Below are 23,402 nucleotides of genomic sequence, written 5' to 3' on the forward strand. Positions count from 1 at the left end.
TTTTGCCAGGTAACTGAGGGGGTGGGGTTTACAGAATCTCAACAGAGGGGAAAGAGAGAGACTCAGACAGAAACAATGAGACAGAGCACTAAATGTCTGGATTATATAGTAAGAGCTTCTGCGGGAGGGAAAGCCCAGCTCCTGGGCTGGTAAGTTCAGGCTACAAGGTGGGGTATGTCAGCCATGCCCTGTAGCAGGTGGGGACTGAGAATCACTGGGAGAACCTGGAGGTCTGGCCAGCTTTGGTGTGTAAAATATACACATCAGCTGCTTGCCACAGGTCTGAATCCCAACAGACACAAAACAAAAATCTTGTTTCCTAAAATCTCTTTAATGGTTAATATCCTGGGCACCCTTACACTTGTGGGACAAATTGATAACTCTAGTGTAAGTAGTAATGGGTTATGCAAGCTATCTACCTTGATTCCAGGAGGAAGAGGGGAAAGAGGCTACTGAATACTGTGAGGGAAGCTTTTGCTGAAGTCAGGACCTGGTGAGCACAAGATCACTGCCCACAAAGGGGAGGAGTATAGTGGAGTGGTGAGTGGAGTCCTCCGTGGGGCTCGGTGGGGAGACAGATGGGTAGGATATTGAAAGACAGGCACACGTGCTACTCAAACTCAAATCTCTGCAGCTCTTGTCTGGCCCTAAACTAAAAGCCTGGGCCGAGAACGTCTCTACACTGTGTCCCTTTGGCGCACTCTAACCCTAAGGGAGGTGCTCATGTCACTCAAGACTCACTGGCCAATCAGAGCCTTCGGGCGGACCTGCCAGTCAAAAAGGAGGCGGGTTTTCTCTGGTGCCTTGTATCAGGTTCCGCTCAGTAGCAGAGCAGGCTTTACTGTTTTGGTGTGGTGTGTTCTCTGTCCTGCGGCTGGATGCTATGAAGTGTGCTCAGGCAAGCTCCGAAGTTGCGATATGGTGAGCACACAGGGTCACTACCAACAACCGGGAGGAGCGGGGAGCTGAGCAGCAGGAGCTGATGTGGTGGCTTCTCCCCCCGCCCCCAGGGTGGGAACGGCGGTCAGATGCGGCCACTTGTGAGATCCTCGTGGTCCTAGCCACTCGCTGACCTAGCGTAGACACTGAATAACTTCTCTATGGGGGCTGCATCTGCGCAGAGCATTTGGAAAAGTGGCTTCTGAGTAGAAACATCCTTGGCATGATGCAAAATCCAGAAAGCTCTAGTTTCTACAAGTTCTGTTCTTAGCATTTAAAATTAAGGTGTACCATCCTTTTGGAGCTAATTTTGTGGAGCCTGTAAAAGGGGTCTCATATGTTTACATACCAAACTGGGATGTAAAAGATTAGAATTGATGGTGTAAAGCATTTACTGATGCTTAGGATAGTAAGTCACACCAAGTAGAATTTAGCTGAGGGAGGACTGCCTGTAACCCTGCAGATTAGTATACTAACCAGGCCGGTTAGAGATTAGAATTCTAGGATCCACCTGTTTTATTTCACCAGGATTCTCCAAAACATAACAAAGGAAACAACCCTGATTTACAACCAGGCATTAGGCCCATTCCCCTATCAAAGAGCAGGCCTCTAACAAGGTGCTCAGTGGGGCATTTACAGGATCACAATCAACATTAAGACCTGGTGTGCCACAAAGGTTCAGTTTTCATCTTGAGAAAAACATAGTTCTGCCACATGAGCAAGATGAAACTGGTGACAACCATTTGAAAAGGTAAAACAACCATGGTTTTATTGATTGCTGGCCTGATCAACAGAGGTCTGCGTGAACGAAGAATAGCATAGCTCCTTTTGAAACCCAGGAACAGCCTGGGGTCTAGGCCTTGGGAGCTTTCCCTGAGACCCTAGAGCTCCTTCTCTAAAACCAGGAATATTCTTGAGAGAGCTGGCAAGGGTCTGGGGCCAGGGCCTTTGGGGGTTGTTTATCTAGATTCTGAGAGCACAACTCTTCCTAACATTTGGGGTTTTGGTTATCAGTCCCAAGACCACTACAGGCTTGGTAAGTAATGTTCTTGAGATACCCTGAGTTCCCTTTGTGAAGCACTGTTTGATTAGACTCCTCCTGAGTGTGTCCCATTGTATGATGCTTCTGTTGACTTAATAGTTTCTTCATATGTTCCCTTCCATTCCCCCCATGTAAGAAGTATATAAGGTGATATTCTTCTTAAGAAGTTTACTTAGCATAAGAAATAGCTGGTGCAAGACCTTGAGCCTCAGGTGTGCCTCTTCTTATGGTTCCATGCCTCAGCAGAATATCCTTGACTCCGCCTGGCAGGGAATCTCTGTCCCTCCCTCCCTCCCTCCCTCCCTCCCTCCCTCCCTCCCTCTCTCTGTCTCTGTCTCTCTGTGTGTCTCTGTCTCTCTCTGTCTCTGTCTCTCTCTCCCTCTCTCTCTCTCTTCTCTCTCTCTCTCTCTCTCTCTCTCTCTCTCTCTCTCTCTCTCTCTCTCTCTCTCTCTCCTCTCTCTGCTTCAGAGAAGCAAGGACAAACTTTTACTCTGCTTTTAGAAACAGGCAAATGATTCCCAACATTTCCTTATGTTTCTTTGACCACAGCTACTAACAAACCACAGCCAACCTTCCTAAAAAACCAACAACCCTCCACTCTGCCTCTCGGGGTCCTCGAATTTATGTACCCTCCAAAAAGTTCCCATAATTTCAGATGCCACGTCAACACACAAATCTGTAGCTGGCAAAAACATGCTTCTGCTAGAGCTCGAGGCAAATCATGGTTAGTGACTGCAAACAGTCAGAAGCAGCCTTACATCTCTGTACCTGGGATTAAATTGAAAGCACATTCTTATAATATTTCTGTGTTTTTTAAAGAAAACAAAATTCCAGACTTCTCAAAAATATCACTACAAACCAGAATTGAATACAAGCTATTATTAAAGACATTAAAAAAAAAAAAAACTTAACTGCATCTTCAGCCTTTCAGGAAAAAAAAATGTTTCTGAGACAAGCTATGTTGACTTAGGTCAGCTTGATTCCAATCTCTTGCTTTCCTCTTGTTTAAACTTTCTAAATCCTTAAATAAAGGGGATATATCATAATAGAGTTTTATGACTCATTTGAGTCATGTAATTAACTGTCCATTGCAGCAACAGAAAAAAGATTTGCATGTGGAGCATGCCTTCAAAACAGGAGGAACAGTTGACTGTGTGCACTGCAGGGTGAAACAGAGTAAGCAATAGCTAGACCACAGATTAAAGTTTAAGGGAGTCAGCTGTAGGGGTCACCACTGTGAAGAAAAACCTGATTCAGGCAGGGTGGTGATTTTGTAATTTCACAATTCATAGATATAAATGAAAACGGACCAGATTGGTGAGTGTACAGTTTGGGGAGGTTTGTGTTGAGTCAATGAATATTGAATTCCAATTAGGGAACTGCCCTATGGAGATGTACAATTTTTGTTGACATAGGTCAGAGGGTTGAGACACCAGGCCTTTGGCAGTAGCTGTGTGTGTGAGAGGTTACAGGTGTCAGCAGGTAACATAGAACAAGGAGGTCAAGGTCAAACAGTATCTTACTAATGCTGTAGACCTGGCTGTCAAGTTCTCCCAGCATCCCTCAGTCCTTACCTGTCACAGGGTATAGCTGACTTACCTACCCTCTAGCTTAGGGATTGGAGTACCCTTCTCCCAGCTGCCCTTCTTTATGTAACTCAACCATTTTGGGTACCTGGTCCTTTTCATCTGTAATGTACCCTCCTGGCCTCTTAGTCTGGCTCCCACTTCTCCCTTTCTTTCTGCCCTCACATGGCTGAGGTCATGTCCACTCTGGACTCCTCCAGATATCCCCAGATATGTTCTCTCCCTTTTATGTATAATAAACATTATATTCCACCATACCTAGGAGCAGCCATGTCCTTTCCTTATTTCTTTTTATCATTCACCTCCCATTTACTGTTCCTTGATTTCAAATTCTTAGCCACTTTTTGCTTTAGTTGTTACTGTTTGAGTTTGACTAGAGTTTGGCTGCAAGTCTTCTGAGCTGTGAAGCAAAGAGATGTCTGCACCGGATGATGTTGAGTGTGTGATGAATGCACACACAAAGGACCTTGGAAGATGAATAGGTGCCCTGGGAGAGTGAAAGATTCTACTACAATACAAATTTACCATACTAGGGCTGCCCTAGGGTGGAAGGGCAGAGCTGGGAAGGCCTGTGCTGTTTGAGTCATTTAATCTCTAATCCTCCCATAGAGGAGCTGCTACTGTCCTGAGGCCTAGCTGGATGGTTAAAGATAATGAGGGGCTCCGGGCAGGCTAGCAATCAGGAGGAGCACCAGTGGGAGGCAGCTCCCTATTCTTTTCTAATACAGTTCATCAGAGAGCTGTGACCACATGCTGTGCTCTAGTAATTGTCGCAGCCACTGGGAAGAGCAGGTTGATTAATCTATCAGTTTTAATCTGACTGGATTTGTATGGACTGTGAACCAGACTGTGCATCTGTTGGTACTTGTGGTGACCTGAGCAGAGGGCCTTGGCTTGGTTTCTCTGGGAGGGAGGAGGCTCTGCAGCTCTGGCCATAGGAAGCTGTGTTTACTTATAGTAAATGTGCACACACGTGAATTGCTTTTGACGTGCAATGGGAAGATAGATTTCAAAACTGAAGGTTTGGTTTCTAGAAGTTCTGAACATTGTATTGCAAATTCAATTTTATGTGATAAAGTTTACAAATAGTTTAGAAACTGATAGAGAGGAAGTGATGATCATCCTTCAGCAATATTTGATTAAAATTCTTTTACCTTTCTTCACCAAACCAGCACAGTCAGTCAACAAGTTCCCCAGTGCAGGAGTGAGGATTAAAAAGAAAAAAGACAAGTAGATAGCATTGTAGTATGACCCCAGCCAATTCTGAGGCTGAGGTTGATTTATTTTTTCCCAGTCTGCTTTTATACCTTCTTAATTACATGCAAGTAATAAGGTCACTTCTAGGTTAAGGGAACAAGCAAGACAATAATCACAAATAGTCAAGGAACAAGCAAGGCCATAAACACTGTCCCATGATCACTGTTTCTAAGGGCTTATCCATATCTGAGCCCACGTCTCTATCCTGGCTCAAAGTCACATTATTACCTGAAGCCTACTTCTTTGTTCTGGCCTAAAATCGGATTCCTGCCTGAGCTTCCTTCCCTGTCCTGGCCCAAAGTCAAATTCTTGCCAAGTGGCCACAAAAGTACTCCACAGTTTCTACTACCAGCTGCCACAATGGCAAGATTCATGGAAATAAGCTACAGGGTACAAAAGGAGTTTCTAAGATGCAGAGGTTTATCAGGTGTGCAGGTGGGTAGGGCACATTCCACATCATGTGCCATAATCCATGTGGCAGGTAGCAGACATTAAATTATTCTTCAATATTGGATTGTGTGTGAGCTCAGTGGGCCTGCTTTGTGTGAAATCATAAGGAGGGATGGGGGTGCTGAGACATAGCCACCTCATTTAATTTGTATACACATGCAACCATAGATAATATTTGTCAAGTTCACACTTTTCCTGTCTGAGTTTCCTCGGATCTTTCAATTAAAAGTTGACTAATTTGAGGCTTATGTTCTTGGCTTTTTCTCTGCAACCCATTGTTGTAGCTATGTGATAAGTACAGATGGAATTCACATTGTGCCAAAATGTGAACTATTTCTTCATAATCCTGTTGACAGTTGTGAGATATTTTTCACATAGCAAATAGTTTTGGAATCAGCTTTTCTCTTATATATTGTTAGGAGTTTTCTTTAGAGTGTTTTGAATTTATACTGTGAATAGAACATATCCAACATCTTTTTTTCTTTTTAGAAAATATCACTTTAATGGTGTTGTTTAGAGTTGTATAAATGGGTAAAAGATATTGTACATAATCATTCATTTAGCAAACTAAGTAAGTGTGTAAAACTAAAACTGATGTGAAATAATGTACAAAACCATAGAAAGAGGACTTTAGTTTAGACTTTAGTGACATAGAATACATTGTTAGGGTCACATAAATGATATCTCACTAAGTATGACTTAATTGAAAAAAAAAAACAAAAAAAGAATAAAAATAAAACACGGTCCAGAACTGGACAATGAATCTGGATGTGATGCAGGATTTGTATTAGCAATAAACTCTGATAGCAATAGGTTGAAATTTTCCATGGATATCAGCTAAAATTAGTTAAAACCATGTTGTCTTGGTGTAAATTTGGACGTATTTAATATGTTTTCTGATACATTTGGACCTAATACCTACACCCAAGCAACTCCATTCTACTGAGTTCTCAAGAAAATGACAGAATTGCCATAGAACCTAGCAATGTTCAGTATGTTTCCATGCACTCGAAATTAGTTCTAAGAAGCACCAGAATTCTCATGTTCATTGCAGTTGCATTCATGGTGGCCTAAATAAGAGTAACCTCATTGCTCATTTGTTGAGGACAAACTGGGGGCCTCAAGGGGACATTGTGCTAAAAGCATGAAGACAATACCAAAGGTTAAAGGATTATGCACTTGTAAAGGCTCTCAGTCAGTGCTTGGTCATAAAATGACATGTAATTACAGCTTAAGCAGTGTCTCTTTCTCCCGTATAATTTAATCCTTGGTGCACTCTTATTGTCAGATACCATGAGAAGTGCAGCCATCTTGTCTGCACTACAAGCGCCGACAGAAAACTCGTGGCCGAAAGCGCAGAGTCTAGCTGAAGCAATCTCCTTCAAAGGGTTTTTCTGTTCTTTTAGAACATTATGTTGAGAAGAAAAATGAAATATCAAGTTTTATATAGCAAGAGTTGTTATAGATGAGAAGCAGATGTGCTATTATAATATACTGTAAACTGCAGAAAGTGGCTCTATGTGGATGGCAGGAGAGCTTTCTGCCAATGAGTCATAAGCATGAAAAAGTAAAAACAAGGTTAAGAAATAGACTGATCATTTTGTTTGAATTTAAATAATGACTATAAATTACACTTAAACATGTAATAGTCTTAGATAACTGACCCATCTCTTTGTTTTCTCTGGATTAAATAACCTATTTTAAATGGTGACACTTTCATTTTTGCTTTGGAGCATGTGTTTAACCATTTAATATTTTTATACATCAGTTTACTTATGCTTAATGTATAATATAATGAATGTAGCAACTTTGTATAACAACACATATTTATTTCTATTATTTGTATAGTTATTCAAACATTAGTTTTTCTTAAAAACAACCAAGAGTAATGAATGAAATGAGCAGAAATCTCTGTAATTCCACATTTCAAACTAGTGAAAGCTGACATAAGAAAATGACCTGCTTTTGTTTCCTACATGATATATATTTCACATTACTGAGAGCAAAACTTCTGATTTCACAGATACATACTGGACCCAAGATGAGCTTGTCATGAACTTCTTTGTGTGATCACATTGTGAACCTCAAGAGTGTCTAATTTACTTCAATTTTAAAACAAAAACCAAAAACACTGTTTATAATTGTGGTTATGGCTCAGCCATTAGTACATAAGGTAAAGTTAGTTTTAGAAGGGAGCACCTTGTTTGAAAGTGTTGTCTAATTGACAAAATGAAGAACTAGAGAAAGATCTGACAGAATAGGATATGCTCAACTCTCAAAAGAAGACAGGAAAGAGAGGCAACATAAAAGGAAGCATCACCTTGGGTGAGAGGAGAAGGCAGTTTTACTGGGAGAGTTTTATGGAGACAGGTTAAACGGAGAACAAGCTAGACACAGGTGAAGAGAGAATGAGGAGCCAGAAGATAAGAGGATTGTTAGAGTTCTTTTGAGGCAGCAATTCAGTCAGAAGTGAAATAAGCTAGTTTGAATCAGTCAGCATGAAGAGGAGTTTAAGCCAGAACAGCCGAGTTGACCAGCCAGCTAGAGTTCAGAAAGAAAAAAAGAAAGTTTGAGTTTACTCAGCAGTTAAGGTTTAGATGCCAAACACATTCTAGACCTAGACCTGGTACGGAGGCCAGAAGCTTCTAGGACTAGGTCTAGGTTATAAGGAGGAGGAAATAAGCCTCCAAGATGACATTTTTACACTCCTGTGTGGTAGTCATCAACTACATCAAACAATGAGAACTGTGTTTTTCACAATCATACCGTCCCTGTCTTCACTGTTTCACTCTTCTTTGTTCATTATTGCTTGCCTTCTTTGCATTTTCATTTAAGTGATATTAAATTAATTTTTTAACTGAAGAGAGATTCATCTCTCATACGATATATCCTGAGCACTATTTCTCCTCCCTACATGCCTCCAGCTACCCCCACCCTCTCCTATCCTCTTCTCCCCAAGATTCATCCCCATTTCCTCTTATTTTTTTTTTGAACAACTTTATTTAAAAAAAAACAAAGATAAATGAACAAATTTTTAAGCATTTTTGCAATAAAGTATACAAATACATTTTTGTCAGTGCTTGGTTTTTTTTTCTCAAAGGTTTGATTAGTGTGCATTAAGGTCTTACTAGTTACAATGAGCATAAAGTACATGTAAAACAGGATGTAACCCGGAATTAGTCAAAGTTTTCTTGGTGTGTAAGGATTGAGCATAATGGTTTTTTTCTTTTCCTTCTTTTTTTTTTTTTTTTTTTTTTTTTTTTTTGAACTTCACACAGTCTGTGAGTTGTTTCTGGGGTGTTCAGAGCTTTCTGGGGTTAGTATCCCATTATCAGTGACTACATATTATATCTGTTCTTTTCTGACTGGGTTATCTCACTCAGGATGATATTCTCTAGATGCATATATTTTCTTAAGAATTTCGTTAAGTCACTGTTTCTGATAGCTGAGTAGTACTTCATTGTGTAAATGTACCACAATTTTTGTATCCATTCATCTACTGAAGGATATCTGGGTTCTTTCCAGCTTCTAGCTATCATAAATAGAGCTGCTATGAACATTGTGGTGCATGCATCTTTGTTGTATATTAGAGTGTCTCTGGGGTATATGCCCAGAAGCGGAATAGCTTGATCTTCGGGTGGTACTATGATCATTTTTCTGAGGAATCGCCAGACTGATTTCCAGAGTGGTTGTATCAGTTTACAACCCCACCAACAGTGGAGAAGTGTTTCTCTTTCTCTACATCCTTGTCAGCATCTGCTGTCATCTGAGTTTTGGATCTTGGCCAATCTGACTGGTGTGAGGTGGAATCTCAGGATTGTTTTGATTTGCATTTCCCTGATGGCTAAGGATGTCGAGCACTTCCTTAGATGTTTCTCAGCCATTCGATATTCCTCAATTGAGAACTTTTTGTTTAGCTCTGTACCCCATTTTTAATAGGGTTGTTTGATTCTCTGGTGTCTAGCTTTCTGAATTCTTTATATACCTTGGATATTAGGCCTCTATCTGATGTGGGGTTGGTAAAGATCTTTTCCCACTCTGTTGATTGCCATTTTATTTTCTTGACAATGTCCTTAGCCTTACAGAAACTTTGCAATCTCATTAAGTCCCATTTGTCAATCTTTGACCTTAGAGCATGAGCCATTTGTGTTTTGTTCAGGAAATTTTCTCCCTTGCCTATGTGTTCTAAGTTTTTCCCTACTTTCTCATGTAATAGTTTCAGTGTACCTGGTTTAAGGTGGAGATCTTTGATCCACTTACACTTGAGCTTTGTTTGTACAAGGAGATAAGAAAGGGTCTATTTTCATTTTTCTGCATGCTGAGTGCCAGTTGGACCAACACCATTTGTTGAATAGGCTGTCCTTTTTCCATTGAATGTTTACAGCTCCTTTGTCAAAAATCAGGTGACAATATATGTGAGGGCTCATTTCTGGATCTTCTATTCTATTCCATTGATCCACGTGCCTATTTTTGTACCAGTACCATGCAGTTTTCAGCAAAATTGCCTTGTAATATAGCTTGAGGTCAGGGATAGTGATTCCCGCATTTGTTTTCTTGCTGTTGAGGATGGATTTCGCTATTCTAGGTCTTTTATTATTCCTGAGGAAATTTCACATTGCTCTTTCCAACTCAATGAAGAATTGGGTTGGAATTTTAATGGGGATTGCATTGGATCTGTAGATTGTTTTGGTAAGATGGCCATTTTTAAAATGTTGATCCTTCCGATCCATGAGCATGGGAAATCTTTCCATTTTCTGAGATCTTCCTCGATTTCCTTCTTTAGAGGTCTGAAGTTCCTGTCATACAGGTCCTTCACTTGCTTAGTTAGAGTCACACCAAGGTATTTCATAGTTTTTGTGACTATTGTGAAGGGTATCTTTTCCCTAATTTCTTTTTCCACGTTTGTCCTTTGAATATAGGAAAGCTACTGATTTGTTTGAGTTAATTTTATATCCAGCCACTTTGCTGAACTTGTTTATCAGCTGTAGGAGTTCTCTGGTGGAATTTGTGGGGTTGCTTAAGTATACTACCATGTCATCTGCAAATAGTGATGTTTTTACTTTTCCCTTTCCAATTTGTATCCCTTTGATTTCCTTTTGCTGTCTAATTGCTCTGGCCAGGACTTCCAATACTATGTTGAATAGGTAAGGAGAGAGTGGGCAGCTTTGTCGAGTCCCTCATTTTAGTGGGATTGCTTCAAGTTTCCCACTGTTAAGTGTGATGTTGGCTGTTGGTTTGCTGTATATTGCTTTTATTATGTTTAGGTATGGGCCTTGGATTCCTGTTCTTTCCAAGACTTTTAACATGAAGGGATGTTGAATTTTGTTAAATGCTTTCCCAGCATCTAGTGAGATGACCATGTGGTTTTTTTCTGTGAGTTTGTTTATTTAGTGGATTACATTGATGGATTTCCATATATTAAACCATCCCTGCATCCCAGGGATGAAGCCTACTTGATTGTGGTGAATGACCGTGTTGATGTGTTCTTGGATTCGGTTTGCAAGGATTTTGTTGAGTATTTTTGCAGCAATGTTCGTAAGTAAGATTGGTCTGAAGTTCTCTTTCCTTGTAGGGTCTTTGTGTAGTTTAGGAACGAGAGTTATTGTAGCCTCAAAAAATGAGTTAGGTAGTATTTCATCTGATTCTATCTTGTGGAATAGTTTGGAGAGTATTGGTATTATGTCATCAATAAATGTCTGATAAAATTCTGCACTAAACCCATCTGAACCTGGGCTTTTTTTGGTTGAGAGGCTTTTGATGACTGCTTCTATTTCTCTAGGTGTTATGGGATTATTTAGATAATAAATAATCCTGGTCCTGGTTTAACTTTAGTATCTTGTATCTGTCTAGGAATTCATGCATTTCCTCCAGATTTTCCAACTTTGTGGAGTATAAGCTTTTGTAGTAGGATCTGATGATTTCTTGAATTTCCTCAGTTTCAGTCATTATTTCTCCACTTTCCTTTCTGATTTTGTTAATTTGGATACTCACTCTTTGCCCTCTAGTTAGTCTGGCTAAGGATTTATCAATCTTGTTAATTTTCTCAAAGAACCAGCTGTTGGTTTTGTTGATTCTTTGAATGGTTCTTTTTGTTTCTATTTGGTCTATTTCTGCCCTCAGTTTGATTATTTCTTGCTGTCTACTCCTCTTGGGTGTATCTGCTTCCTTTTGTTCTAGAGCTTTCAACTGTGCTTTCAGATTGCTAGTGTATGCTCTCTCCAGTTTCTTTTTGGAAGCACTCAGAGCTATGAGTTTTCCTCTCAGTACTGCTTTCATTGCATCCCATAGGTTTGGGTATGTCGTGTTTTTATTTTCATTGAATTCTAGAAAATCCTTAATTTCTTTCTTTATTTCTTCTTTGACCCTGCTATCATTTAATAGGGCATTGTTTAGTTTCCATGTGTATATGGGCTTTTTGTTGTCTTTGTTGTTATTAAAGGCCAGCCTTAGACCATGAAAGATCTGAAAGGATGCATGGGAGTATTTCAATCTTCTTATATCGATTGAGGCTCGTTCTGTGTCCAATTATGTGGTCAGTTTTCGAGAAGGTGCTGTGAGGTGCTGAGAAGGTGTATTCTTTTGTTTTAAGATGATATGTTCTGTAGATATCTATTAATTCCAGTTGGTTCATAGTCTCTGCTAGTTTTACAGTGTCCTTGTTCAGTTTCTGTTTTCATGATCTGTCCATTGGTGAGAGTGGGGTATTAAAGTCTCCCACTATTATTGTGTGGGGTGAAATGTATTTTTTGAGCTTTAGTATGGTTTCTTTTATGAATATGGGTGCTTTTGTGTTTGGAGCATATATGTTAAGGATGGAGAGTTCTTCCTGACAGATTTCCCCTGTCAAGAGTAAAAAGTGTCCTTCCTCATCTTTTTTTGATAACTTTTGGTAGGAAATTTACTTAATTCGATATTAGAATAGCCCCTCTAAGTTGCTTCTTGGGACCGTTTGCTTGAAAGTTTTTTTTCCCAACCTTTTACTCTGAGATAGTGTCTGTCTTTGTCTCTGAGATGAGTTTCCTGTATGCAGCAAATTGCTGGGTTTTATTTATGTATCCAGTCTGATAGCCTATGTCTCTTTACTGGGGAGTTGAGTCCATTTATGTTAATAGATATCAAGGAATAGTGGTTGCTGTTTCCTGTTATTATTGCTTTTTTAGGTTGAATTGTGCCTGTGTGTCTTTATTCTTTTGGTTTTCTTTTTTAGGAGTTTTCTAAGGATGTAGTTTTTACTAGGATATAGTTCCCCTCATTTTATTGGGTTTTCCACCTATAATTCCTTGTAGTGCTGGGTTTGTGGTCAGATATTGTGTAAATTTAGTTTTGTCTTGGAATATCTTCATCTCTCCATCTATGGTGATTGATAGTTTTGCTGGGTATAGCAGCTTGGGCTGGCACTTGTGCTCTCTTAGGGTATGCATGATGTCTGTCCAGACTCTTCTAGCTTTCATAGTCTCTGTTGAGAAATCGGGTGTGATTCTGATTAGTCTGTCTTTATATATTACATGATCATTTTCCCTTACTGCTTTTAGTATTCTTTCTTTGCTTTGCTTTGGGCACTTGGTGTTTGACTATTATGTGTTGGGAGGAATTTCTTTTCTGGTCCACTCTATTTGGAGTTCTGTAGGCTTATTTTATGCTCATGGTCATCTCATTCTTAAGGGTAGGGAAGTTTTCTTCTACGATTTTGTTGAAGATATTTACTGTGCCTCTTAGTTGATATTCTTTATCCTCTTCTATTCTTATTATCCTTAGGTTTGGTCTTCTCATTGTGTCCTGGCTCTCCTGAACATTTTGGGTTAGGAGCTTTTTGGTTTTTGCATCTTCTCTGACTATTTTGTCTATGTTTTCAATGTTGTCTTTGGCCGCCAAGATTCTCTCTTCCATCTTTTGTAGTCTGTTGCAAATGCTTGCATCTGTGACTCCTGATTTCTTTTTTAGGATTTCTACCTCTAGGGTTGTGTCTTTTATTTAGTGTTTTCATTATTATGTCCATTTCCATTTTAAATTCCTTCTTCCATTCCTTCATCTCTTTGGCTCTGTTTTCTTCTAGTTCTTTGAGTTCTTTGAGTGTTTTTCTTGTTTCTTCTTTAAAAGGTTCTAATTCTTTATGCTCTTCCTCCAGTTCTTGTTTAAGGATCTCTATCATCATCTTGAGGTAGGATTTCGTGTCTGAGTCTTCTTTTTCTGGAGTATTTGGCATTCTGCTATTTGCTGTGATGGGAGAGCTGGGTTCTAATGTTGCCAGGTTGTCTTGGTTTCCCTGGGGTACATTCTTTCACTTTCCTCTTGCCATCTTGTTGTCAGTGATTGCTTCTTGCCTTTCCCTTGTACCTGGCCTGTGTCCCTGGATCTCCGCTGTTCCTGGTGGCGGATGGTCCGAGCCCCTGTTCTGCACCCCAAAGCCACCGCTGGGAACAGAGGGCCCAATGCCAGGTTCCTGGTTCCCTGGATCAAGCAGGGCAGGGGCGCACTTTTCGCACACTCGGCAGAGATCTCTCTGCCCCCTGGCTAGTCGGAACCCCTTCTCACCAGGCCTGTGTCTCTGGGTCTCTGCTTTTTCTGGTGGCAGATGGTCCAAGCGCCTGTTTTGCCCCATTTCCTCTTTAGAAAGGAACAGACCTCTAAAACAGAACAGTCAAACAGGACAAAACAAAACAGAAAAAGACAAAGTGAAAGTGTTCATATTGAGACTGTACAAGGCAACTCAATAGGAGGAAAAGAGTTTCAAGGTCAAGCTAAAGAATCAGAATTACTCCTGCCCCACTGTTAGGAGTCCCACCAAAAATACCAAGCTAACAGCCATAACATATCAGCAGAGGACCTGACACAGCCCCATGTTGGCTCTATGTTTGCCATTTAAGTCTCTGTAAGGTTCCTAGAAATCCAGGCAATGTTAGGCATGGGTTCCCTCTCATGTCCTGGGTATCAAGTTAAACAAACTTTGTTTGGCCACTCAAACAAGTTTGTTACCATTGTGCCTCAGAACATCTTGCAGGAAGGACCAATTGTAGGGTTGTGTGTGTGTGTGTGTGTGTGTGTGTATGCACCCTAGCTGGTTACAAAGGATGGTCAGTTCAGACCATCAGTATCCTCTATTACTAGGAATTCTCATAGGGTCACTCTGTAACATCCAGGAAGTTGCCATTGTACTGGGTTTCTACCTCCAAATAACCCTTAATTCCAGCTGTTTCTCTCTGCACTTTACTTTCTTCCTTCATCTCCCCCCCTCAACTGGTTCTCATCAAACACCAGTCTACTCACAGAAAGTATTCTATTTCTGCTTTAGAAGGCAATCCATGCTTCCCCCCTTTAGCCCTCCTCTTTACCTAGCCTCTCTGGGTTTGTGGAGTATACCTGGATTATTATTTACCTGATAAGTAATACCCACCTATAAGTGAATACATACCATATTTATCATTCTGGGTGTGGGTTACCTCACTTAGGGTCATTTTTTTAAGTACATTCACAGGCCTGTAAACTCATGATGTTACATTTTAAACAGCTGAGTAATATATACTCCATTGTGTAATTGTACCACATTTTTTGTTTATCCATTCTTCAGTTAAGGTACCTCTATGTTGTTTCCAGTTTCTGGCTAGTGTGAATAAATATGCCATGAAACATATTTGAGCAAATGCCCTTGTGGTAGGATGGAGCACCTTTTGGATAAATGCCCAAGAGCGGTATATCTGGGTTTTGAGGTATATGGATTCTCAGTATTCTGAGGAACCTTTATTTCCATAGTAGTTATATTGGTTTGCACCCCACACACAGTGGAAGGTCATTTCTCTTTCTCCACATCCTTACCAACATGAGCTGTCACTTGTATTATTGTATTATTATACAGGTCTGACATGTATAAGATAAATTCTCAAAGTAGTCTTGATTTGCATTTTTCTGATAGCTGAGATGGTGATGATTTCTTTAAGCCTTTCATGGCTATTTGAGAGCCCTCTGTTGAGAATTCTCTGTTTAGATCTATACCCCATTTTTTAATTGAATGTTTTTGCTTTGGAAAGTCTAGTTTCTTAAGGTCTTTATATAATTTCTATATTAAGCCTCTATAAGATGTGAATTTGGTTAAAAAAATCTTTTCTCATTCCTTGGGTTGTCTCTTTTTCCAATTGACTGGGTTTTTGCCACTTTTAATCTATTTTCTATTATTGGTAAAGAGGAGAAACAGTGCACGGGATGAGTGTTGGTCTCTAATTAAAAAATTTTTTTTATTACAGTCTTGTAGTTTATGTTTAAAAGACTTACAAGTCTCTCTATCTCCTTTTATTTGTGGTGCCATCTATGTTGTATGGTTTTTTTTTAATTCATTATAATCTAGTTATATTATTATTTGTCTGGGAACTGATAGACCTTTACCTGTTTTTGTCTTCTGAAAATTTACTATGTTAGGAGTTTTTTGAGTTTTTGATAGTTTGGGAAACAGTTTTAGCTTCCTCTTCTTGATCCTAAAGGCTTGCCTCTTCTCATTGCTTGGCAAATCTGTGTTTTCCAGTTGTTGCTGTCATCAATTTTTTTCCTACTTAAGTAATTGATATGGTTCACACATTTGATTTAAGTTTCTAAAACTTTCTTATATACTATTGTCTCTGTGTCCTAAGTAGGTTAGTTTGTCAACATTTTAGAGCCTATAGTCATCTGAGAGACCCTCACTTGAGTGTATGCCCTCATCAAAATGGCTGGATGCTGTGCCAGTGAGAGATTGTGCTGAGTGATGATTAGTGTGGGAAGGCTCTTCCACTGAGGGTGGCAGGATCCCTAAGCAAGTGGGCCTAGGCTGGATAAGAGAGCTGAGCATGAGACAGTGAGTAAGCAAGAGGGCAAGCCAGGAAACAGTGTTTGCCCATGGTTTTTGCCTTCCTTTTTAAAGCTTGAGTTTGGATCCTAAGCTCCCAAAATGGTGAACTATAATCTGACAGGGCCAAACAAGTAAACCTGTTCATTACCTGAGATGCCCTTGATTAGAAGATTCAATCATAGCAGCAGAGTAGCAAGTTAGAATAAAAGAAAAGGAAAAAAAAAGAAGGAATGAAAAAGTGATTATTTTCTTGCTGGACAGAACCTGAAAATGTTTTCTTTTGGAGGCATGTGGGAACTATCAGCACTTGAGATGGTAAACAGCATAGAAAGCTGTACTCAGAGTTTAATAAGCTGTTCTTGGAGCACCTGGAAGATCAGAATGTTTCCAGTAATGCAGACAGAAGTATAGGTCATAGAATTTCAGTTGAAAATATACTCCGTAAACAATTTAACTAGAGGTCATTTGTGTGGCATTTTGACCCCAAATCTTTCTTATTCTGCCCATGCCCTGAGAAACCGAGTAAGGTAGAATTAAAAAATAATTGGCTGAATTACTGATAGAATATTGAATCTGTTGGATAATTATTACTAGTAATTCATTGAGGACTACAGTGGAAAAAGAACAAGTGGGGCAGAAAGAAATGCAAAATCTGTGGTTTGTAGAGAAAAAACAGCACCTGAAAGTTTCAGATGGCTGTCAAATGCTGAAACTTTGAAATTTCAAAGAAATTATCACCACTAAAGAGAAGGTCCTTGCTCAGGATTGGAAGCCTAAGAAGGTGTCCTAAGGGAAACACTCCCTCCTGCTAACCCTTCCAAGTTCCAGGAAGGAACTTCATGTAAAACTTGTTACAGCTGTGGTCTAAGTGTGGCAGGGTCTATCCCAATTTAGAATCCAAACTTGGCAGGATCACCCAAGTTCTGGAAATGAGGATTCTTCCTCTGTGGTTTCGGTTCAGCACTGTTCCAGCCGTCTCTGACAGTGTCAGAGTCTCAGTGAGGGAGGACACTGAGAGAGAGCACTGCATGGACCTGTGAGGGTGAAGCCATTACACTTAGAGACCATAAGATGTTAAGATATCTAAGCTATGAGACATCTGCCATGGAGAGATGCATATAGGGAATGGAAGAAACTAAACCAAGAGATGTATGAGAAGTTGCAGGGATGGGTCTGTCTAAGCTTTTTGAAACTGAGGCCCCCATGTGTCTGAGACAGAGCTGCAGGATTTGTTGTTTGCCCTGCTGAATTTCTTGCCTTGGTCCAGTCTTTATCATGTACACATTCCTCTGTATTGAAATGGAAAGGGATATTCTGTTCTGTTGTATATTGGAAAGATATAACTTGCTTTTTGATTTTGTAAGATGAGACAATCAAGAGATTGTCTTGAGTGCCTGAAGAGACTTTGGGCATTTGAAGAGTATATGGGCTGCTGCAAACTTATTAGGATCATTGAAGCTAAACTAAATTCATTTTCATCATTGATCACCATGAGCCTACAGTGATCAGGGTCAGAATGTAGTTGATTGAATCAAAAAGCTCCCAGATAGGGGATGCCTTTGAACATTTGTCTCTCCTTTGAGGCTTCCTTTGGGGGGTGGTGTTTATAGCATGTTAGAGTCCAAGAATCACTGAAGGAAGACCCCAGACTCAAATAGCATGCAAAAACAAAGATCATTTTATTCTGCAGAATAAAATGCAGGGGTCTAACATTCGCTAGGATGGAGACAGACATGTAAGCTTTGAAAGCTTAATTTATAGCCTGTTAGGGAAATTCCAGGGAGGAGTAGGTAACCTTTATCCTTATTGGTTGGCTCAACTTCCAGGGATATGAGTAGCTTTGGGATTGGTCAAGGTTCTGAGAAATTTGGGGGACTTTCCAGAAGCATTGCTGATTAACTATTCTTGGCTCAGGCCTGGTGGCTGGGCAGCTCCTGGCAGTTTCTGATTGGCTGCCTATGAAGGGTGGTTTTCCTGGAATTGACTTGTTTTGGACTTTTTCAGTTCTGGGAAATAGAAACTTAGGCTTAGTCTCCCAAACTGCCAGTATGCGCCTGTTGTGACATCAGCTTGGTTCTGGCCAACTCAGTCCTCTCAACAGAAGCTTTTGTAGGAGGAACCTTTCTAGATTCCTTATTGGGGATGAGATTTGAGTGCCTATAGACTCAACCCATTTCCTGTTTTGTTTTGTTGTGTGTGTGTGTGTGTGTGTGTGTGTCTTGTCTGTCTTGTCTATCAGTCTGTCTGACTATTGTGTTGTGGTTGAACCTGATCAGTCAGCTTCCTTTTCATGTTGTCTTACCTTTACCATTATAGACTGTATCCATAAATCACATAAGATGCAGTTGAAACAATTGTTATTCAGTACTAAGCCTGGTGTTTTTATATTTTTAATTTTGTTGGTTTTGTTTCTGTTTTTGTTTTTAAAGACAAAGTTTCTCTTTCTAGCCTTAGCCATCCTGAAAGTAGGTGTGTAGAACACGCAGGCACCAAACGTAAAGGTCCACCTGCCTCTAGCTCCAGAATTCCAGGATTAAATGTGGGCCAAGATGCCTGGCTGTCTGTTGTTTGTATATTATTGGCTGATGGGCCTGGAATGTAGGTTTTTGTACAAGTCAACCATATGCTGTTGTGCTGATCTTCATCCACATTGTAAATTTTGAAATTTGGAATCGAGAATATACTATTTCTCAGGATGGCATATATCCATGACATTAATACTCTTTAAGCTTGACTACCTGAGCATTCTGAGTCATTGAATTGTAGGTGCATAACATTTTTCCTGCCTCTTGTGTTTGTTTTGATTTTTTAATGACTATGAGTATTTTGCCTGTGTGCATGAATATCCATGTCTTGTATGCCTGATCCCCACAGTTGTCAGAAGATAGCTTCAGAATTTCTGAACTTTGAGTAATGGATAGTTTTAAGCTCCCTTATAAATACTGAAAACTGAGCCCAATTATTTTCAAGACCAGCAAGAGTTCTTCACTGCTGTGCATCTTCCTGTCCTATGTTGCTAATTTAAGATCAACATTTACATTACCAATATTTTCATCTGTCCATTTGATTTCGTTTAAAGATACATCCTCCTTTAGTAAGATATCATTACTGTTACAGTTTAAACTTGGGCACTTCAGGATTCTGGAAGATGAGTACAGAACTAGAGTGAATGTGTAATTCTTTGTAGAAACTCCAGTAAATATCTCTGAGTTCTTTCTCTCTTTCTTCTTTGTTTCATTGATTTTTTACAAGGGAGACAGCGTCATAATATGTTCCTCTGTCTGTCCTGGATAGACCAGGTTGGCATCCAACTCAGTGAGATACACCTGCCTCCTCCTGAATGCTGGGAGCCAAAATGCTTATCTTGCCCATCATTTTTTGTAGTTAGTAATTGTTCATACAATTTCTCTGATGTGTGCTAGTATTACTAGCAACCCCCCATCATTAGCATTTTTCTTGCAAGGTTATATTCTATTCAAAGAGCAAAGAAATGACATAGGTGAACCTTATTATTCAGTTTCCTTCTAAGATGACTTGGTGATTACATTAGAATTTCTGGGTCAAGAAATAAGTGGGGGAAGCACCAGAATTATACAAATATATTGACAATGAAGTATACATTTACAGTGATGTTGGTATCATGTTTTCTGTTATACATGTGTATGGGATATTTTAGGATACAGTGACCTATGATGATGTGCATGTGAACTTCACTCAAGAAGAATGGGCTTTGCTAGATCCTTCACAGAAGAGTCTCTACAAAGATGTGATGCTGGAGACCTACAAGAACCTCACTGCTATTGGTAAGATAGTGGATTTTTTTTCACTTTTTAAAATAAGGGAAAAACTGTTACTTTTCTGCAATTTCAATTGAGAATGAGGTGAATAAATCAGGTTCACTAAAGATAGTAACTTAGGGGAGCTGGAGAGATGGCTCAGTGGTTAGAGCACTGACTGCTCTTCCAGAAGTCCTGAGTTCAAATAACAGCAACCACATGGTGGTTTACAACCATCTGTAATGTCTGAAGACAGCTACAGTGTACTTACATATAATTAATAAATAAATCTTTAAAAAAAAAGATAGTAACTTAAATTTTGCCTAATTTCCAAGTAATATATTATACATTTTCTGGTCCTGTATTTTAGGTTACAATTGGAAAGACCATAATATTGAAGAGCATTCTCAAAGTTCTAGAAGATATGGAAGGTAATTTTCATGTGCAAGTTAGTATGGATATGCCTTTTAAGAGTGTTTTGGAAGTTGTAAAGAAAAGCAACAGTGTAAAAAAAGCACTTCTTTAATAAGTGTATTGATTTTTAAATTCTCACAAATTCATGTACCTCAATGTCAGGTGATTAATGTTTGCAAGGCATTCCTCTTAGAAAGAAGACAAGGAAACAATGCCTTAACAGATACTACCATTACAGCTATTCTGTAAAATTTCCAATCTGTTTAATCTCATACCACTCACATATTGCAGTATATTTGTGTATGTGTATATGTGTGTATGTATGTATGTATGTGCACATACATATATATGATAGGTAATAAGTATATGTTTCTAATAAGCAAATATTCCATAGTAAAGCTAATTACTCGTAAAGTAACATTGCTAAGTTTAAGTTAGAGGGGCAGTTTATGAGAGAGTAAAAAATGTTGGGGAGAAACCATAATCACTACACCACATGTCTATAATGAACAAAATGTCAAACTGTGTGAATGCAATGTGTAAATCTTTCATTTGTCATTCTTTTAATAGGTATAATCTCCCGTTAATGTCACAATGGACACAAGCCATGTGAGCATAGAGATATTGAAAGAAGCAAAGTACCTCTCTTTCTCTCTCAGAACAGTTCATCTATATGTAGTAGTCCCCATTTGAGCAGACTTTCTCAGTGTGATACAAGTTCATACTTAGTTGGCTTTCCAACTTTATTGGGAATTTATTCATAAACTCACACAGCAGAAAATCCCTATGAGTACTAGGAAATTTTTTTTCTGTTTGTCCTGGTTCACCAGATGTCCCGCGCAACCGTCTCGCCTGCAAGAACGACGCGGCACACAAAATAGAATCCTTCTGCGGTAAACTTTATTAATCTGGAAAACCGGTACTTGCTTCACGTAACGAAAAGGACGGGGAAAACCAAGAGATCCAAGGAGACGAACAAGACGAACAAGCTCCACGAGACGGCCGAAAACCACGAGGGGAAGAGAGGAAGAAAAGGGGAAGAGAGAGAGAGCTGTCCAGCTCGCCCCCTTATAAAGGGATCAGTCCTTGCCTTGGACGCGGAGCCCCCTGATTGGTTGAAACTCACCAGGCCCTATGACGCCACGGGAAGAGGCGGAAGTCATGAAGCGGAAGTTACCCAGCCTGTGCGCACATGGCTTGTTTACTGCTAACTCCAGCCAGATATCAGCGCCATCTTGTAATGGCGAATGCGTGGGAATGTGTGGGCGGCGCCCCACAGCCGGATATCCGCGCCACCTTGTAATGACGGAAGCGTGGGAATGTGTGGGCGGCGCCCCACATCTCCCCCTATCTTTTATACTTTAAGCAAAGTAGGACACCCAAATTAGGAGGGCGGAGATAGAGGTCAAATCCTCATCAAGGTGTATAAAGACCATGTACAGGAGTAACCGCTAGGCCTTTTGTAGCCCGCAGTACACCTGACCTGTCCTCTGCCGTTTTTCTGAGGGAGGGACACTGGGGCAGGAAACCCTCATACAAATGGCTTATCTCCCGGAGAATACCCCGCGACCAGGGGTTTCTCAGTGCGATGCTGAGCTCGGCATCCCTCAAGGGCTGCTCAAACCAGACACTCTAATCCTGTGCAATGAACCGAAGTTCTAGGAGTGCAAGAGCTGTCTGGCCGGCGACCTACTGCTTAAGCAAAGACAAACAGATATCGGCTGATGCTGCATGTTCTAGAGCGACCGGCGCTTGGGCAGTAACCCCCTTGTCTCTTTTTTGTTTGGGCCTCGAGCTTACAAACCAGCCAGAGAAGCAACGCAAGTCCGCAGCAAAGGATTGCTCCCAAGAGTCCCACCCCCACCCAAGTTAGTATTGGGGGTGAAAAGGTTAGGGGAGACTGTAGCATCAAGTTCCACTGGAATTGGTTTCAGGAATGCCGACAGAATCGCCCGTCTCGTCTCTTCTCTGGCTCTCTGGTTCCACCGCGTCAGGAGCAGGGCTGTCATCAGGAGTCTCTGCCGTTTTTCGCGTGAGCCTCTCGGGAACCCAGAAAGGATTATTTTCATCCTGAGGAAAAACACAAACAGCTCCCCTGGATCTTATCAACACAAGATCCGGTCCTTTCCATTCATTAGTTATGACATCTTTCCATTTTACCATCTCTTTTGGTTTATCCATGGGTAGGCAATGCCTTTCAGCTGCCGTATGGCCATGGTCATCAAGATTTAAAAAGTTTAAGGTGAACAGTGCCATGGATATTGCTGTCCTAGGCACGGGGGGCAAGGCCTGCATAACCCCCCCTTTCTGTTTTATTAGATATGATTTAAGAGTGCGGTGAGCACGTTCCACAATACCTTGTCCTTGTGGATTATACGGCAAACCTGTAAGATGAGTCACAGCCATCTGGCTACAAAATTGTTGAAATTTTTGTGAGGTAAAAGCCGGCCCGTTGTCTGTCTTTAAGAACTTTGGCTTACCCCAGGCACTCCAAGCCTCCAAGCAATGTTGGATGGCATGTGAGGCCTTTTCTCCAGATAAGGGAGTGGCTACAATTATTCCTGAACAGGTATCAATGGATACATGTACATATTGCAGCTTACCAAAGGCGGGGACATGGGTAACGTCCATTTGCCATATTTGAAGAGGCTGGATGCCCCGAGGATTAACCCCCGAGTGGGGCGCAGGCAGAAACTGACTGCAATTTTGGCAATTGACAACAATATCGCGAGCCTGTTTTCTGGAAATGGAAAAGCGGCGCCGCAAAGTTTCGGAAGTTACATGAAAGTTTTTGTGAAAACTTTTAGCAGCCTCTAGCGGCGAAGACATGGCTATAGCAATTATTTTTGTAGCCCTGTCCGCCAAATCATTGCCTTTAGCCATAGGTCCTGGCAATCCAGAATGAGCTCTAATGTGAGTAATAAAAAAGGGCGATCTTCTGGCTAGAAGGCAATTTTGAATTTGCGCAAAAATTGAGGCAACTCTGCTAGACGGTTTAATAATGCCAGCCGCCTCAAGCAAATTGACAGCATTAACAACATAAGATGAATCAGACACTATATTTATAGGCTCTGAAAAACGTTGTAAAACCTCAAGAACCACTAAACATTCTACCACCTGTGGGG

The 23,402-nt window shown here is 40.4% G+C and overlaps 1 protein-coding gene across 1 annotated transcript; it reads left to right on the forward strand.

The window, feature by feature from the left end:
• Window positions 1-827: 827 nt before the first annotated feature.
• LOC308434284 (zinc finger protein 431-like) lies at window positions 828-20,298 on the forward strand (the record flags this gene model as incomplete). Its single annotated transcript, XM_080934508.1, has 3 exons — window positions 828-921; window positions 19,764-19,890; window positions 20,234-20,298. The coding sequence occupies exons 1-3, from the start codon at window positions 919-921 to the stop codon at window positions 20,296-20,298; spliced, it is 195 nt and encodes a 64-aa protein (XP_080790634.1). The 5' UTR covers window positions 828-918.
• Between the last annotated feature and the right edge of the window lie 3,104 nt (window positions 20,299-23,402).

The sequence above is a fragment of the Micromys minutus genome (genome assembly GCF_963924665.1).
Source record: "Micromys minutus genome assembly, chromosome: 21".
NCBI lineage: Eukaryota > Metazoa > Chordata > Mammalia > Rodentia > Muridae > Micromys > Micromys minutus.